The sequence below is a fragment of the Eriocheir sinensis genome, chromosome 44 (assembly GCF_024679095.1).
Source record: "Eriocheir sinensis breed Jianghai 21 chromosome 44, ASM2467909v1, whole genome shotgun sequence".
Lineage (NCBI taxonomy): Eukaryota > Metazoa > Arthropoda > Malacostraca > Decapoda > Varunidae > Eriocheir > Eriocheir sinensis.
The window spans coordinates 13793691-13811941 of NC_066552.1; the positions used below are offsets into that span (position 1 = coordinate 13793691).

General features: G+C 40.7%; 1 protein-coding gene and 3 long non-coding RNA genes across 5 annotated transcripts in view; 1 reads left to right on the forward strand and 3 right to left on the reverse strand.

The window, feature by feature from the left end:
* LOC126980582 (cytoplasmic dynein 1 intermediate chain-like) overlaps positions 1–18251 on the reverse strand; it is a 49599-nt gene that overhangs the window by 13661 nt on the left and 17687 nt on the right. Inside the window, exons 7-9 of the mRNA XM_050830661.1 lie at positions 15528–15548; positions 9449–9493; positions 3677–3724 (exon numbers count right to left, since the gene is read on the reverse strand). Coding sequence (XP_050686618.1) covers positions 3677–3724; positions 9449–9493; positions 15528–15548 — 114 coding nt within the window. The remainder of the gene's footprint in view (positions 1–3676; positions 3725–9448; positions 9494–15527; positions 15549–18251) is intronic.
* On the reverse strand, positions 3731–8787 carry LOC126980583 (uncharacterized). 2 transcript variants are annotated; one of them, XR_007733386.1, is made up of 3 exons: positions 7316–8787; positions 6148–7167; positions 3731–5689 (listed from the first exon to the last, which is right to left on the reverse strand). It is a non-coding gene; the product is annotated as an uncharacterized LOC126980583 (long non-coding RNA). The 2 variants fall into 2 exon arrangements; XR_007733385.1 differs by lacking the exon at positions 3731–5689 and adding an exon at positions 5809–5934 and having other exon boundaries at positions 7316–7464.
* LOC126980585 (uncharacterized) lies at positions 9500–14931 on the forward strand. Its single transcript, XR_007733388.1, has 2 exons — positions 9500–14051; positions 14422–14931. It is a non-coding gene; the product is annotated as an uncharacterized LOC126980585 (long non-coding RNA).
* Positions 13245–14427, reverse strand: LOC126980584 (uncharacterized). Its single transcript, XR_007733387.1, has 2 exons — positions 14240–14427; positions 13245–14142 (listed from the first exon to the last, which is right to left on the reverse strand). It is a non-coding gene; the product is annotated as an uncharacterized LOC126980584 (long non-coding RNA).

Consider the following 18251-nt stretch of genomic DNA (forward strand, 5'->3'; position numbering starts at 1 on the left):
AAGACTGGTCGAGTTAGCTAGCGATTAATTGAAGTCTTCCTATGACGTAATGTTGCAGAAAGGAAGATTGGTCGAGTTATCTAAAAGCAACAACGCGAAAGAATGGTGACCCCCTTAGACTGCCATTATGACATTAGTTTACAGCGGTCTATATTGCTTTCACTTGTAACTCGCAATGTAAACTTTCCCTTCGGTACCTCAATGCATAATAAAAGTCATCTCACTGCATAATAAAAGTCATCATCATAATTTCTAAGGCTGACTCGAGACATATACAGGCAATTACAAGCCCATTTATTGTTGACGTGTGACCTGATGCATTTTATAAGACTCATTCCATCACATTATCAAGCTTGTTTTCGACTAATGACATGTTAGAATAGTCGATTACAAGCCTATTTACTGCCGACTTGTGACTAGGTGTATTATATCAGTCATACCATAAGGCTTGTTGCCGACTTAAGACATGTTAGAAGTCCGTTTAGCTTGATGTGACTTGACCCATAAAATCAGCTGTTCCAAGATATCGTGACTCAATCCTTTTAATTACAACATCCATTCATTACGACATGACTCCAGTTAAGGCAAATCTCAATGATAACTAAAACCCCACTCATTGATTCCCTTTCCTATGTGAATGAGGAATACATTAAATTATGATAAACCAACACACTTCCCTCAGAGATGTCGTTTCAGAGCTCAATGCAAGAGTAGGTAAAAGCCATATTCCTGTTTCTATAAGCGTAAGGGCTGCAAAACTCTATACCCAAGCCCTGTATTGTGTTAGGTTTTGATTCCCTCTCTGTATAAGGTAAACAAACACTCTACCTTGTCAGAGCTGAACACAAAGGAATTTAACTCCATTATTTCCTGTTTCTATAAGCGTAAGGGCTGAAAAATTATATACCCAAGCCCTGTAGTGTTAGGTTTTGATTCCCTCTCTGTATAAGGTAAACAAACACTCTACCTTGTCAGAGCTGAACGCAAAGGAATTTAACCCCATCATTCCTGTTTCTATAAGCGTAAGGGCTGAAAAATTATATACCCAAGCCCTGTAGTGTTAGGTTTTGATTCTCTCTCCCTGTAAGGCTCTTAGTATAGACTGTTAGGGCGGGAGGTTATAGAATGTTACGTCATGAGTTTACGAGTTTGTTAGTGAGGCCAAGCTAGGAGGAGGAGGAGGAGGAGGAGGAGGAGGAGGGGAGACAAAGCTACAGACTTGACTTTACACACACACACACACACACACACACACACACACACACACACACACACACACAAGACTACCCATCATTACGTACAAGATTAGACACACACACATACACACTAACAGTCATACACACACACACACACACACTCACACACATACACACACAGGAAACATCAATGGGCGACAGACTAACGGACAGGACACGACGACATCAACGAGGGTCAAATGTCTGAGGTCGAGCGAGGTCAGTCTGGTTAGTCAAGGTCACTTAGGTCAGGTGAGGTTACGAGGCATAACAAAAGGTCACTCTTGTGTGAACCAGCTGACCTTAACGACTAAATGGAGTACTACGTAATAAGAGTGTGTGAGTATGTTTGTACACGCTTCCCCATTCAGTGATTAACCCGTCCACTGCGATTGGCACGGATTTGGCCTTTACTGGTAGCCTGGTAACATATAGTCCCAGGTCTTTCTCTGCCTCTGTGGTGGATAGTGGAGTGTTTCCCATGTGGTATTGTTGTGCTGGATATCCCTTCACTGGTAGCCTGATAACATATAGTCCCAGGTCTTTCTCTGCCTCTGTGGTGGATAGTGGAGTGTTTCCCATGTGGTATTGTTGTGCTGGATATCCCTTCACTGGTAGCCTGATAACATATAGTCCTAGGTCTTTCTCTGCCTCTGTGGTGGATAGTGGAGTGTTTCCCATGTGGTATTGTTGTGCTGGATATCCCTTCACTAGTAGCCTGATAACATATAGTCCCAGGTCTTTCTCTGCCTCTGTGGTGGATAGTGGAGTGTTTCCCATGTGGTATTGTTGTGCTGGATATCCCTTCACTGGTAGCCTGATAACATACAGTCCCAGGTCTTTCTCTGCCTCTGTGGTGGATAGTGGAGTGTTTCCCATGTGGTATTGGTGTGTTGGATATCCTCTCCCAAGCTGTAGGACTTTCCATATTTCTTCATTGAATTGTAGCTGCCACTTTTTGTTCCATTCCTGTAGCTTGGTGAGGTCTTCTGGTAGGAAATCCGTGGCCAAGGGGTTAAATGCTAGAAGTGCTCTACATTAGCTAACGGTACCAGGGCTGTCAAACTCATGGCCCACCTCACAAATTTGGCCCCTGGGATGGTCATGAGTGTAGGGGGTCCACAGGTGAAGAAGTGACTGGAAAAGGGGGGGAACCACTGCTCTAAAGGAAAGGTAAGTTTTTCAAGGGGGACAAATTCATTCCTCAATCAAGCATCCTCGCCTAGTCTTAAAAGGATGAATGTTATACGAGACTGACTTGAGGCTTACCCTTTATTTCATTTATTTATTTCCTTGATGTGAGTACACAATGGGGTCTCGTGTACAAACTGACGCACATACTCTCCGGCATACGTTCATGCACACACTCACATGCTGGGGCCAGGCAGTGAACGCGTGCATGGCAGACGGACAGACAGACAGACACACGACGGGTCCTGAACCTGTGTCTGTCTGCTCGCTGCGAAAACTCTCGGGAAAACGCTTCAATTTTTGTTTAGTTTCTCCGTTTTCTTTTTGTTTATTTATTTATTTTTTAGTTTTGGAACGTCTTTTTTATTTTCTTGTGGTTATTGTTGTTATTGTTTTTTGTTATTCCGGCTTTTTCTATTATTCCAGAGGCGTTTTTTGAGTTGTTTGGATTTTATTGAAGTTTTTTCTTCATTTCACATAATTATATATTTTTTTTCTCAATTTCAATGTTTTTTTTAGTTCGTTTTAACATCGACATTATTTTTTTTTTCTTCTCTTTCTTTTATTTTATTTCCAGTGACCTTTTTTATAACTTTTTTGGGGGACGGACAAAACTCGACTTTATGATAACCTGTCATTGTTGTTATTATTATTATTATTATTATTATTATTATTATTATTACCCTTATTATTATTGTTACTGTTTTTGTTCCCATTATTGTAGTTTCCTTTTTCCATACATCATTACCACCATCATCATCATCATTAGTAGTAGTACCACCATTACAACCTTCCCATGAACCAATTATACATAAAGTCTTTACATAACCAGTCAATAAAAATAATAATAAAAAAAATTAACAACTAAAACAAACAAATAAACAAAACAATTACTAAAAAAACAATAAAGACTAAAGCCATTAAAAAAAATATATATTATAAGCAACAACAACAACACCAACAACATTTATTTTAATTAACTAGCAGCAGCGGCAGTAGCAATAGCGGCAGCAGTAGTAGTAGTAGTAGTAGTAGTAGTAGTAGTAGTAGTGGCGGAAGCGGAAATTACGTAAACAAACACAGATGCCGACAGTTAGTACGTATAAGCAGACAGACACTTATAAAAAGGTGCGAGGGAGACTGAGAGAGAGAGAGAGGGAGAGAGGGAGAGTGAGCGAGCGAGAAAGAGAGAGAGGAGAATTAAAAGAGAGATCAAGAAGAACGAGAAAGAGCGCGAGATTTGGACGTACCTGTGAACTCATCATCCCATTCTAGCGCTGGGTTTAGGTTATATTCGTCTGGAGGGGGTGAGAGAGGCAGCAGAGGGGGGGGCGGGGCATGGGGGAACAGGGGAGGGGTCAGGGCGGGGCGGGGCGGGAGGGGGCGAGGAGGGAGAGAGACAGAGCGTGGGAGGGAGGGAGAAAAAAAAATCAAGTCAGTGTCCACTCCGCTGCGAATGTGTTGTTATTAATATTAGTAGCAGCTGCGGAACACACTCACACAGCGACACACAGCACACAGGACCAGACTGAGGTGAGATAATTACATGTTCAAACTTTCAAGAGACAAATTACTGAGGTTAGTGAGGTTAGTGAAGGTTAAATGTTGATAACTTTCTTTTGGTTTCCTCTCTCAAAGTTAGTAGAAGCAGCATTGATGATATTAAGTGTTAGATCCAATGTATGTACTTCAGTGTTAATTTCAAGTGAGTCAACAAGTTATATAGTGACAAAAATGAGACACACAAATTGAGAGCTAATCCCTAGTCAGTTATAATACATGAAAATTTTGAATACAGTGAGGCTAGGCTAAGTTCTGCTATACACTGTTAGATATATTAGTATACACATTCTTCCCTACACATTCTCTGCATACATAAACAAACATACAAGTCACAGTGCATTAATTTATACATATCTCTGCCAACAAGTGTTACGAGAGAGGGAGAGGGAGAGAGAGAGGAGGCATTTCAGGAGTAAGAGAGAGAATGAGAGTTACGTGCAAAGGGCTGAGAGTGTGTCCGAGTCTGTGGTCCCCATGCGTCATGCAACCACAGCGAGGGGAGTGGCGGGAGACCATGTTTTACCCTGTTGTTGTTATGTGTGTGGGCGTGATACAGGCGGCCACTATGCACTGTTATCGTCAAGCCATTTCAAATAGTTCGTCTGGGCGCTCAATTCCGTGGGTCCTTTCTTCCTCTCTGCTCTGCCACACAGCCTTAACACACGTCCCTTCATCACATATGTTAGCTATAGGCAACATATGAGAAGGACAAATAGGTGTTGGGACTGTGTGGCAGAGCAGAGGGGAGGAAAGGACCCACAGAATTAAACACCCAAACTATAGGCTATGATATCTCTCCCTTCCCTTCCTTGGCATTTCCGCTAGCGCTAACCTTGCTTAGGATACAGAACCTTGAACTGTTGTGTTACCGAGGGAATATATCAACAGAATATTATATGAAGGTTGTAGTTATTTGAATTATTGAAGGAAATAGAACTTTTGAGAGGGAGAGTGTGTTACCAGTGAATGAATACAAGGCAACAAATGAATATAAGGGTCGGGATTACTAGTCTTATTAAAGGATACGGAACCTTGAGCAGTGTTATTACGAAGGGATATATGACCTGAATGTAATATAAGGGTTGTACTTATTAGAATTACTGAAGGATAGAGAGCTTTTTAGAGGGGGATCGTGTTACCAGTGAATGAATAGAGGGGTCGTAATTAACAGTCTTATTAACGGATACAGAACCTTGACCAATGGCTGTCATGTTACCAAGGGGATATATTTTGGTTAGGAGGCAAAATATCACATAGGGATCATAGGCATTACTCTCATTGAAGGATATAGGGCTTTGAGAGTGGATATGGTAGGAAAAGGGTGCCATGGTGTGTTAACCAAATGAAAACCCAAGTTAGTGAGACAAGAATGTGTGTGACGTTTATCAGTAATCTTCTCAAGACACAAAACTTAACAGAATCATATTGTGAGGGTTGTGATGTTGTGTCGTTGCCATGTTACCAAAGATGTAGTTTGTGTTTATTGGTGACGTAACAATTAGAGGCTGTCGTAAAGCTTTCTAAATGTCCTCCTGTTAATAATCTATGGCGGATACAGAAGCTTGAGCCTGGAAGAAAGAATAGGGGGACTGCTGTGTTAAGTTATCGAGCTTGTGTTTTGAGGTGACGTAACATAACTAGGGGCTGTCGTAAAGCTTTCTAAATGTCCTCCTGTTAATAATCTATGGCGGATACAGAAGCTTGAGCCTGGTAGAGGGAATAGGGGGACTGTTGTGTTAAGTTATCGAGCTTGTGTTTTGAGGTGACGTAACATAACTAGGGGCTGTCGTAAAGCTTTCTAAATGTCCTCCTGTTAATAATCTATGAATAGGGGGACTGTTGTGTTAAGTTATCGAGTTTGTGTTTATTGGTGACGTAACAATTAGAGGCTGTCGTAAAGCTTTCTAAATGTCCTCCTGTTAATAATCTATGGCGGATACAGAAGCTTGAGCCTGGTATAGGGAATAGGGGGACTGTTGTGTTAAGTTATCGAGTTTGTGTTTATAGGTGACGTAACAATTAGAGGCTGTGCAGCTTTCTAAAAGAACTTGAGCCTGGTAGAAGGAATAGGGTGTTTTGAGGTGACGTAACATAACTAGGGGCTGTCGTAAAGCTTTCTAAATGTCCTCCTGTTAATAATCTATGGCGGATACAGAACCTTGAGCCTGGCAGAGGAAAGGTAACTCTTGTATCATGTTACCGAGTGAGTTTCCGTGTTACAAGGCGACATTATCAAGGGCATTCAGGCTCTCCCAATACCTCTTTAGTAGTGACACAGAGGGGGAAAAATAAGGAATAATATACATGTTAACACTACAGTGATAGCCAGGCACTCCATACTGTACTCCCGGACTTACTGATGCAATGATATAGGCACAAAAAAGGATGAAATAATTAAGCTATGACTAAAGACAAAACCCAAATGCTAACAAAAGAATAAAACTAAATGTGTGTGTGTGTGTGTGTGTGTGTGTGTGTGCGTGTGTGTAGGGTATGTTGCCTCGTCGTACGCACTGTCGCTGTTACGTAAAGTCCATTCCAGTGAGTGACGAACGCAACTCACAATTTGGCAGTGGCTTCATTATGTACCTTCTCAAGCCTACACTAACGGCAGACTTTCAAGCTCTCCCTTAATACAATACGTCACTTATTACAGACTCAGAAACCTATGTAAGCTTCTAACTGCATCTCCCCTTCTTTACGAGTCCAAATACTTGCAATACTTCTAGAGAGAAAATTACTGTCCTGGGTGTAGCTATTAACCCAAGCGTTCCCTGACTATGATATGTTGCTTACTATGGACTCAGAAACCAATATAAGCTTCTAACTGTACCCAACATTCTTTACGAGTCCAATACTTGTAATACTTTCAGCGACGGAGATAATTACTGCCCTGGGTGTAGCTATTAACCCAAGCTCTCCCTGACTATGATATGTTGCTTACTACGGACTCAGAAACTAATGTAAGCTTCTAACTGTTTGTAATACTTTCAGCGAGAGATAATTACTGCCCTGGGTGTAGCTATTGACCCAAGCTCTCCCTGACTATGATATGTTGCTTACAATGGACTCAGAAACCTATGTAAGCTTCTAACTGTACCTAACATTCTTTACGAGTCCAATACTTGTAATACTTTCAGCGACAGAGATAATTACTGCCCTGGGTGTAGCTATTGACCTAAGCTCTCCCTGACTATGACATGTTGCTTACAATGGACTCAGAAACCAATGTAAGCTTCTAACTGTACCCAACATTCTTTGCGAGCCCAATACTTGTAATACTTTCAGCGACGGAGATAATTACTGCCCTGGGTGTAGCTATTAACCCAAGCGTTCCCTGACTAAGATATGTTGCTTACTATGGACTCAGAAACTAATGTAAGCTTCTAACTGTTTCTCACCTTCTCTACGAGCCCACAGACTTCATTCCAATTAATACTCTACCTTTTTCATCCTACTCTATAAGGGAAAATAAGGATGATGAACAAGGAGGAGGAGAATGAGGAGAATACTCTACCTTTTTATTGCTTGGTCTATTATCATATGTCAGAGACTAACGCCACAGCTAATGACTCTACACTGCCATTACGAAAGGTTTTGAGCGGCGATGGAACAAAGTCACTGCCGAAAGTCGAGCGTTTGTTTTGACCGACTCACCAGGACAGAGCGTAACATGGGCATCGCGTAGAGTCGGGCAAGCACACTCTACTCTCTCCTATGTAAGCAGCCGCGTATATACATTCCTCGACAGGCAGGAAGCTACGTACGTATACATATTCATACGTACTGTTCATGGCGTACATACAGATACGTTACTGGAGATGCTGCCCTTCCTTCTTCTACTTCAAACAAGGGTTATTACCAAGCAAACTAAAGCACTAGGAGGTTTCGGTGGGGGAAGTAAACGTATAGGGAGTGTTCGGGGGACTTTACGCACTGTTCCAATTGACTTACACATCAGGAAACTACGTCACTCTGAGCTTAGGCATAAAATTGAATAGCTAGCAAAATATAGTTCAAGAATCAAGCTTTACGCATTTGGAAACGACTCCACTCTGAGCTTATGCATAAAACTGAATGGCTGGCAAAATTATGTCGAAAAATCAAGCTTTACGCATTAGGAAACGACTCCACTTTAAGCTTAGGCGTAAAACTGAATGGCTAGCGAAATAAAGTTCTAGAATCAAGCTTTACCCATCAGGAAATGACTCCACTCCAAGCTTAGGCATAAAACTGAATGGCTAGCAAAGTAAAGTTCAAAAATGAAGCTTTACGCATCAGGGAATGACTCCATTCTGTGCTTAGGCGTAAAACTGAACAGCTAGCAAAATTATATAAAAGAATTAAGCTTTAAACACCAGGAAACAATTTCACTCTAAGCTAAGGCATAAAACTGAATGACTAGCAAAATTAAGCTGGAAAATTAAGCTTGATTTTGGGTAGGTTATGCAGGTGACCTCACACATTGGCAGGGGTTACGCAACATACTTTTTGTTTCTTATACGTAAAGGAAGCAGCTCAAAGGATAAAATATATATAAAAAGCAGAAAAAAGCCTGCTAGCAATGCTCCTGTATGCTATAACCTACCAGACTACAGCCAATGTTGATACCGAGGATAGATTTACGTACTGGGAATAATATTTTTTTTTACCTATTATTTGTGTTATATATTTTTATTTCTGCCGGTGTTGGTTTTCCAAGAGTTACTGACACACCACACCACAGACACAAATGTTACTATAAGAACTAGCTCTCGGAAGGCACTAAACCCCATCCCCCACCTAACCTAACCTAACCTAACCTAACCTAACCTTTCCATTATTTTATTTATTTTATTTCCACCAGTGTTGGTTTTCCGAGACTTACTGACACCACACACCACAGACACAAACATTCCTATAAGAACTAACTCCTGGAAGGCACTAAACCCCGTCTCACAGCTCAACACCTTTCCATTTCAACGTAAGATTAGTAGTGTGGGAATCTGCAGAGTTACCTGCACTTCATTCCAGTGACTGACTCCACAAATTCACCGCTGGGATAAACTTTTTCTTCTACGTAATATCCGAAAGTTTGTGAATTCGCCGAAGTGTGGGTCACCTGTATATCATTTCCTCACCTAAGTTCAGAATATTGCACGGGAAACTACCAATGCCGTGACTGACTCCACAAATTCACCGCTGGGATAATCTTTTTCTTCTACGTAATATCCGAAAGTTTGTGAATTCGCCGAAGTGTGGGTCACCTGTGTTTCATTTTCACACCTAAGTTCAGAGTCCCATAGAAGTGGTTCCCTGATGTGTATGATACCACGAACAGTCTGCATAAACCACTGAACACAGCCTAGAGATATGTGTGTGTGTGTGTGTGTGTGTGTGTGTGTGTATGGCTGTTAAATCATAAAAGTAATGGCTATGAACAGGAACAGAGTGACAGACAAACCGTCCGCTTTACTTACGCATCGTGTGGTATTTAGTGCGTATCTGAGCTAAGATTCCGTCCCCTACAAACCGCAGGGAGAAGAGGTGGGTTGAGGGGGGAAAAAAAGGAAAAAAGACAAATTTAGACCTAAAATCTAAAGCAGGAAATAAATTAATCCAACAAAAACACAGCAACTCGTCCAACTGATCGGCTGGACGACTCTCACACGCACACACACACACACACATACACACACGTACGGCAGCAGCAGCAACAGCATAAATTCTTGCCATAAGCGGAGTTACGGCAGGAATCGCTAACACATCGCTGACACCCTGGAGCTAATAATAATAATAATAATAATGCCGTCGCCGCTGCCGCCGCTGCAACGTCTAACCCCAGAGGTATTGTGGAGTCCGTAAGAAGCAAAGGTTCTGTATCCATAGACCGACAGACAGACCGATAGACCGACAGACTGACTGGCGACACAGAGGGAAGGCCAGTCAACCGAACACATCTCGCTCCCTCCCCCTGTGTGTGTGTGTGTGTGTGTGTGTGTGTGTGTGTGTGTCCGCAGTTGTGATAGTATTGGTGGTGGTGGTGATGGTGATGGTGGTGGCAATAGTAGCAGTAGTAGTAGTAGCAGTAGTAGTAGTAGCAGTAGTAGTAGTAGTAGTAGTAGTAGTAGTAGTAACAGTTTGGGCAATTTTGGCTCCTATATACTATTTCCGAGACCAATAATATAATAGTAATAGTAGTAGCAATAGTAATAGTTAGGCCAGAGGGGAGGGAGGGAGGGTCAGAGGGAGGGATAGTAACAACAGTAATACCAGTAGAAACAATTTAATAGCACCAGTAGTAGTAGTAGTAGTAGTAGTAGTAGTAGTTTTAACAATAGCATAATAAGGGGATATCTTCATGCATCTAGTTAGCACCTCTATAGATTATAAGCAAACCAACTTCTTCGTAAATCATATCACTTTAGGGTTAGGCCGAGACATGCAGGGAAAGGTGTGTATGTGTGTTGTGTGCGTATGGGGTCAGTGTGCATATGTATGTGTGTGTATGTATTTGTGTGTGTGTGTGTGTGTGTGTGTGTGTGTGTGTGTGTGTGTGTGTGTGTGTGTAAGGAGACGGAAGAAAGAGGAGAGGATATAGAGAGTTCAACATTCTTTACATCTATGAGCAGGAGGAGGAGGAGGAGGAGGATCAAGGGTGGTATTCAATCTTCCATCTGTACACTGTGGAATCTGATCTTGTTGTTGGTGGTTCAGGTACATAATAAAGGGTGTTTGATTCTCTTGTGCAAAGGGAAAGGTAAGGAAGGGAAAGTAAGGAAAAGTAAGGAAAGGAAGTGAATGATAAGATGAGAAAAAGGGAAAGACTGTAAGGAAAATGTGAAGGAAAATAAAGGAAGGGAAATAAGATGTTTTTTGACAGTGAAGGAAAAGGAAGAAAAAGAAAGAAAAATAATCAAGATGTATTTAGCGATGCGAAAGAAAGAAAAGAAAAAGAATTAATAAGATGGGTTTTTTTGCAAGTGTTAAGGAAAGAAAAAAAGGGAAAGAAAGAAAATAATTAATAAGATGTTGTTTAACTAAGTCCTCATTAAATAAAAGAAATAATAATAATAATTGGTGACACAAATTTAGACAAGGGATGGCAGGAAATGCTCTGAACAATAACAATAATAATAATAATAATAATAATAATAATAATAATAATAATAATAATAATAATAATAATCTCACTTGCAGGTTAGGAAGAGGTGCATTCATTAGCAAAGGAAATAACTCAAATTCATTCTAATACTAATTCTAAAAGTCAAATCAGAACCATAACAAAACAAACGTAAACAAGTCAAATGAAAGCCCAAAACAACATAACCAAAGAAGTACATACAAACATTATGCACAGCCAATTCATAACACATACTCATACAAAACCACACACACATACATACATACAGGCATAGGCTATTAAATTAAGTAAAAAAAAAAATCTAATATGCTGCTTGCTACTACAACAACAACACACTGCATGGGATGACTGACCAGGCAGGGAGGGAGGGAGGGAACGGAGGAGGAATGGAGGGAGGGAGGAAGGGAAAAAGGGAGGGAACGGGAGGGGATGGGAAGGAACAAGGGGAGGAACTGGAATGGAACGGAGGAAAGTTTGGAGGAATAAGGGAGGGATGGAGGGAAGTTTGGAGGAATTGGGAGGGAAGAAGGGATGAATGAGGGAGCGATGGAGAGAAAAAGAAAGGAGAGAAGAAGGGAGGGAGGGATGGAGGTAACACGGAGGGACGGAGAGAAATACATACAGGGAGAGAAAATATTAAAGTTACGCCTCACACAAGGGACATAAAAATACGTAAATAAATAAAATAAATAAATAAAAAAAGGAGGAAGGGATGTTCTCAAATGCTCCGATGCTGAAAAATGAAGAAAGAGAAGAAGGAGGAGGAGGAGGAGGAGGAGGAGGAGGAGGGAGACAAGGAGATAGCTAGAGATAAGATGAGAATATATTGAGAGATAAGATGTCGTCAGTCATATGATTTCTTGTGACTTGGAAAAATGTCTTGTCGTGAGTGCATAGGAACCACAGACAGACAGACAGACACGGACAGAGATGCTGAAATGCCTTAAGAACACACACTGACAGACAGACAGACATAGAGACAGATACATAGACAGACAGACAGAAACAGACAGGGTAGAATGCTGGAATGCCTTGACAACACATACCAAGACAGATAGACAGACAGGCTAGGATGCTGGGATGACAGGAGACACACCAACAGACAGGTAGACAGACAGACAGACAGGCTAGGATGCAGGGATGACAGGAGCTTGGAACACACACATATACACACACACACGCTATAGGTAACTCAACTATCAACGGGTCTACCCCATACGTAACACCATGAACCAGTCTCGCTATAAAAAAATACAGTTGCTAGGTATGCATCGGGGGCCACCAAGCTCTCGGCACAGCACGGAAGCACCAGTAACAATGATGGTAATTGTAATCCATTCAAGACGTATATCTAGCTATGGGGGTGTACGTGACGTCATATCGCTACGCCCAAAGACCGAATTGGGCCTGGGGGATGCGGCAATCAGGGGGAGGGGGGTCACCAAGCTCGCTCTCACACGGTGCGGGCGGGGAAATCAAGGAAAAAAAGCGATTACGTCTACGGCTACGCTCGACACGACAACAGCCAGAAAAACTAAAATAAAATAAAGGATAAATAAATGAAAATGATGTCGAAATACGAGACACTACATTGATAAAAAAAAAGATAATAATAATAATAATCGTAGAAGCAGCGATCAATAGCAAGCTACTATTATGTTACACTAGCACACGAGCATAAAAAAAAAAATAATAATAATAAATCAAACAAAAAACGCGAAATAAACAGGAAAACAAGAAAAAAAAAAAACACAAACACACGTACATACACACATACACAAAACAACACATAGAGAGATTTTTAAGTAGAAAAAGAAAAAAAAAGCATGAACTCAAAGAGAAACTAAAGAAATAAAAAGAAAAAGAAAAAATTGTGTAGAAGTTGTGCTGATGATGACGGAGAGAGAGGGAGAGAGAAAGAGAGAGAGAGAGAGAGGGAGAGAGAAAGAGAGAGGGAGAAAAGAAAGAAGAGGGAGAGGGAGAACTAGAACTAACTATAATCTATTCTATCTATTATTCTTGACTGAAAGGGAGCATTGAGAAGAGGCAGAATAAGGGAGATGAGATACTGAGGGCTAACTTAGGTGTGTACTAGAAGGGTTGAAAAGATTAGGTTAGTTAGGTTAGGTGTGTGTGTGTGTGTGTTGAGGGGCAGAATAGGAGAGGTGAGATACTGAGAACTAACTTATGTGTGTACTAGAAGGGTTGAAAAGATTAGGTTAGTTAGGTTAGGTTAGGTGTGTGTGTGTGTTGAGGGGCAGAATAGGAGAGGTGAGATACTGAGTGCTAACTGAACTAATGTGTGTGTAGATGGTGTGGAAAGGTTAGGTTAGGTTAAGTTATTGTCCATATTTTTAAACCCATCGGTGCCTCAGTTCCCGTTTGAAAAGCATCTCTTAAAAGTTGCAGTGATAGTTTTAAACTGCACCTTGAACAGATAAAAAAGAAACCATAAAAACTGGGTTAACCTTCTCTGTGGCCTTGGGAAACAGTCGTAATGGGAGACCAACACGTTTAAGAAAATGGACCAAGGTTTGTGTGTGGGGTTTGGGTGGAAAGGATTAAGTGCGGGAGAGTTGAGGACAGAAAACGGAATAGAGAAAGGAGACACAACTGAAAGCTAACATAACTTCCTATAATATCTGTTTACGTATTTAAGTCTGGCAAGGGTGTGAGTGTACGTAAGGGTAGGTGTGTATGGTATAAAAAGAGGAGAGAAGAGGGGGCACTAAAATCAACTTACGAAAGAGCTTATTCACCTACATATTAAAACTTAGCAAGGGTGTGACTGTACGCAAGGGTAGGTGTGTATGGTATGAAGAGGAGAAATACAACAAAATGGTAAACTACAGTAGAGGGGGAACTAAAACTAACTTACAAAAGAGCTTATCCACCTACATATTAAAACTTAGCAAGGGTGTGACTGTACGCAAGGGTAGGTGTGTATGGTATAAAAAGAGGAGAAATACAACAAAATGATAACTTCAGAAGAGGGGGCACTAAAACTAACTTATGAAAGAGCTTATTCACCTACATATTAAAGCTTAGCAAGGGTGTGACTAATACAACAAAATGATAACTTCAGAAGAGGGGGCACTAAAACTAACTTATGAAAGAGCTTATTCACCTACATATTAAAACTTAGCAAGGGTGTGACTGTACGCAAGGGTAGGTGTGTATGGTATAAAAGGAGGAGAAATACAACAAAATGGTAAACTACAGAAGAGGGGGCACTAAAACTAACTTACGAAAGAGCTTATTCACCTACATGTTTAAACTTAGCAAGGGTGTGAGTGTACGCAAGGGTAGGTGTGTATGGTATAAAAAGAGGAGAAATACAACAAAATGGTAAACTACAGTAGAGGGGGCACTAAAACTAACTTACGAAAGAGCTTATTCACCTACATGTTTAAACTTAGCAAGGGTGTGAGTGTATGGAGGAAAAAGGGAACAGAATTAGAGACAGGCTGAGCGGGGGAAACTAAACTAGGTACTGTATAATGTGTGTTTCAGAGAGGATGAAAGAGGGAACCCTATAGCTGACTAGTGACAAAACATATTCGCTTATGCATTTAACTTTAGCGAGGAGGAGAAGGAGACAGAATTAGAGAAAGAAGGAGAGGGGAAACTAGTGTGTATTTCAGAGAGATGGAGAATGATGACAACAGAGAAAAGAAGGAGACAGAGGAATAGACAGAACACTAAAACTAACGTAACTTATGGGAAAAAGGAGACAGAACTAGAGAGAGCGAGAGAGTAGAAACGGAAATTACTGTGTATTTTAGAAAGGAAAATGATGACAACACAGAGAAGATAAAAGAAGAACTAACATAACTATTTGCTTACACATTTAACTTTAGCGTGGAAGAAAGAAGGAGACAGAACTAGAGAGAGAGAGAGAGTGGAAAGGGAAGCTATTGTGTATTTTAGAAGGGAGAACAACAACAACAACAGAGAAGAAGACAGAAGAAAAACTAACATAACTATTTGCTTACACATTTAACTTTAGCATGAAGGAAGAAGGAGACAGAACTAGAGAAACCGAGAGAGTGGAAAGGGAAACTTGTGTATTTCAGAGAGAAGAACACCAACAACACAGAGAAAAAGAAGAAGAAGAAGAAGAATGAGATAAGGGAAAAACAGGGACTCTACAACTAACATAACTTATCAACTTACACATTTAACTTTAGCATGAAGAAGGAAACAGAACAAGAGAGGGCGGGAGAGTGAAAAGTGATGCGTATTTTAGAAAGGAGAACAACAACACAGAAAGGAAGAAAGAGAAAGAGTTGGTGGGGACTCTACAGCTAACGTCACTTATCCGCTTACACAACTAAGCTTAGCGCGGGTGTGAGTGTGGGGGAGGGAGGAGGGGGTGACGGAGGGGGTCTGGGAAGAAGAAAACTAGCACTTACCGTAGTAGTCGAAGGCATGGGCTGGGGTGTAGAGGGAGAAGATGGGGTAATCAGTGAGTAAGTCCTAATTCCCGTAAACACATTCAACAACCTCATTTTTTACCCTGCTGCCTCTCTCTCTCGCTAAAGCTTCTTGTAATCTGGCATCAATGGTAGCCTCTATAATTTACTAGACTAACTTATGCTATCCTAGTTGAGGTTATGATGTATGTTTAGTATTTACAAAGCCTCATTATCACTGTCATTATTGTTATTAGTGGGTTCAACATTCAACAACCTCACTCATTTTTTTTCCCTTGCTATCACTCTCTCTCTCTCTCTCTCTCTCTCTCGCTAAAGCTTCTTGTAATCTGGTATCACTGGTAGCCTCTATAATTTACTAGACTAACTTATGCTATCCTAAATGAGCTTATTATGTATGTATAGTATTTACAAAGCCTCCTTATCTCTGTGGTTGCTATGGGTACAGATTCCCTCGGCTGCAAGCAAGGCTGTTTCTGGGTATGGTTATGCTGCTATGCTGACCACTATAGGCTATGCTAAGGAGAGCTAGGTAGGTATTCATTAGTTTGGGACATTGTTAAGTGAATGGCATCAGAAAATATTACATGGGTTGAAAAATATATATATAAAAACATTGGTTAAGTTATGCATTCCTTGCCCAGTTGCTTATATTTGTGTTTTCCAATTATTATATAGAGGAAAAATGTCTTAAGAATTGATTTTAGTGATGTTCTTAATCTATATAAAAAGTACAGAGCCTAACATATCTATTTGAGAAGGAGTTTTTTTCATAGCCTTAAACCTAGAGTACATTTTGAAGTTACAAAGAAATAATAAATAAACAGAAATAAAAAACATAATGACCAAAAGTTTTCTTCATTCACATTTAAAACAATCAGTGAGGCAGCCAATCAAGGAGACAAACAAACAAACACATTACTAGTCTTTACAAATAAATCAGAAGAAACTATTTCCAAACAAGCTGAGGAGGGAACCTTTCTTGGACTCCTGTGTGTGTGTGTGTCTGTGTGTGTGTCTGTGTGTGTGTGTGTGTGTGTGTGTGTGTGTGTGTGGGGCCTGACCATGGGCACCACTCGTCATTGCCTGCAAGTCCCCTCCCGATTTGAAAAAGGGTCATTATAGCTGTCTCCGGGCGCTGGCGGGACCATCACACACTCCAGGGGGACAGTAACCACTCCTTGGCAGCGGAAAAATCTTGGCCCTAGAGGAGCTTGAACTTAAGTCTGCCAGGTTGGTGTGTGTGGGTGTGTGTGTGTGTGGGTGGGTGTGTGTGTGTGTGTGGGTGGGTGTGGGTGTCGGTGCAAACTATTATATGATTATTATTATTATTTATGAACATCCTTCTAATTAAAGCTTGGTGTTTTCCTGATTCGAGCAGTGAATAGTGATGATTCCTTAACCTGGTAAACAATCTACGCCCAGCCAGCCACAGGAGTCCAAACGAGGCTTTACTTCCAACACAGGAGGGCAGGAGAAGCTAGCCAGACAGAAAACCAGTACATTTCAACCCTTCCCAACACCTGACATGGCCCAGGCTAGGCAGCAAGGAACGATATTTTTTATTTCATAAGGAAATGATGATCTACAGAAGAAGAGGTTATCATGATTTACAGAAAGAGTGAAAGGGTATCTTCTTTTGTTTAATGGGTAAATAGGATTAGGCCATTCATTTATACAGGCCATACCAATTACTGTAGCTAGAGTTAAATTGGAAGAATGAGGGGAACACACACTAATTACTGCCATTTATAAAGAGAATTAAGAGTAAGTCCATTCACATTATTACTGAAGGAAGTTTTAAGGCTTTTCTCAACATGGTAAGTCTCTCAACACACCATTATTACTGAAGAAAGTTTTAAGGCTTTTCTCAACATGGTAAGTCTCTCAACACACCATTATTACTGAAGAAAGTTTTAAGGCTTTTCTCAACATGGTAAGTCTCTCAACACACCATTATTATTGAAGGAAGTTTTAAGGCTTTTCTCAACATGGTAAGTCTCTCAACACACCATTATTACTGAAGAAAGTTTTAAGGCTTTTCTCAACATGGTAAGTCTCTCAACATACCATTATTACTGAAGAATTTTTTTAAGGCTTTTCTCAACATGGTAAGTCTCTCAACACACCATTCTTATCAAAACCTCATGTGAATCTCTCTCTATATGTATTAACTTAAACACTAACGCTGGGCCATGTTAGTGAAGGGAACAAAACCAACAAACAGATAAATACACATACATAAAAAGGAAAAAATATTACACACAAAAAGAAGGAAGGAAGGATGGGAAAAAAAATCAAGGTGAGGGTCATTTTAAATTTACACTCACTGCTATGATGCAATTTTGGTGGGAGGGGGGAATTTTTTTATATATATTCTTCCTTTGCTGCAAATATAGCATTGTGAGGACATTTTGGCAATTCAGTGTTGTTAGAGGAAGAGGAGGAGGAGGAGGAGGAGGATGGTGAGGAAGAGCAAGGAGGAGGAGGAGGAGGAAGATTGGAGACGTAGAGAGAAAGAGAGAGAGAGAAAGGAAGAGAGAGGGAGACAGAGACAGCAGAGAGAGAGAGAGAGAGAGAGAGAGAGAGAGAGAGAGAGAGAGAGAGAGAGAGAGAGAGAGAGAATAAAAAAGGGAGGCAAGAAATCATATCAAGTGAGTGAGTGTGCGAAAGAAAGTGAGAGAGTGAGAGAGAGAGAGAGAG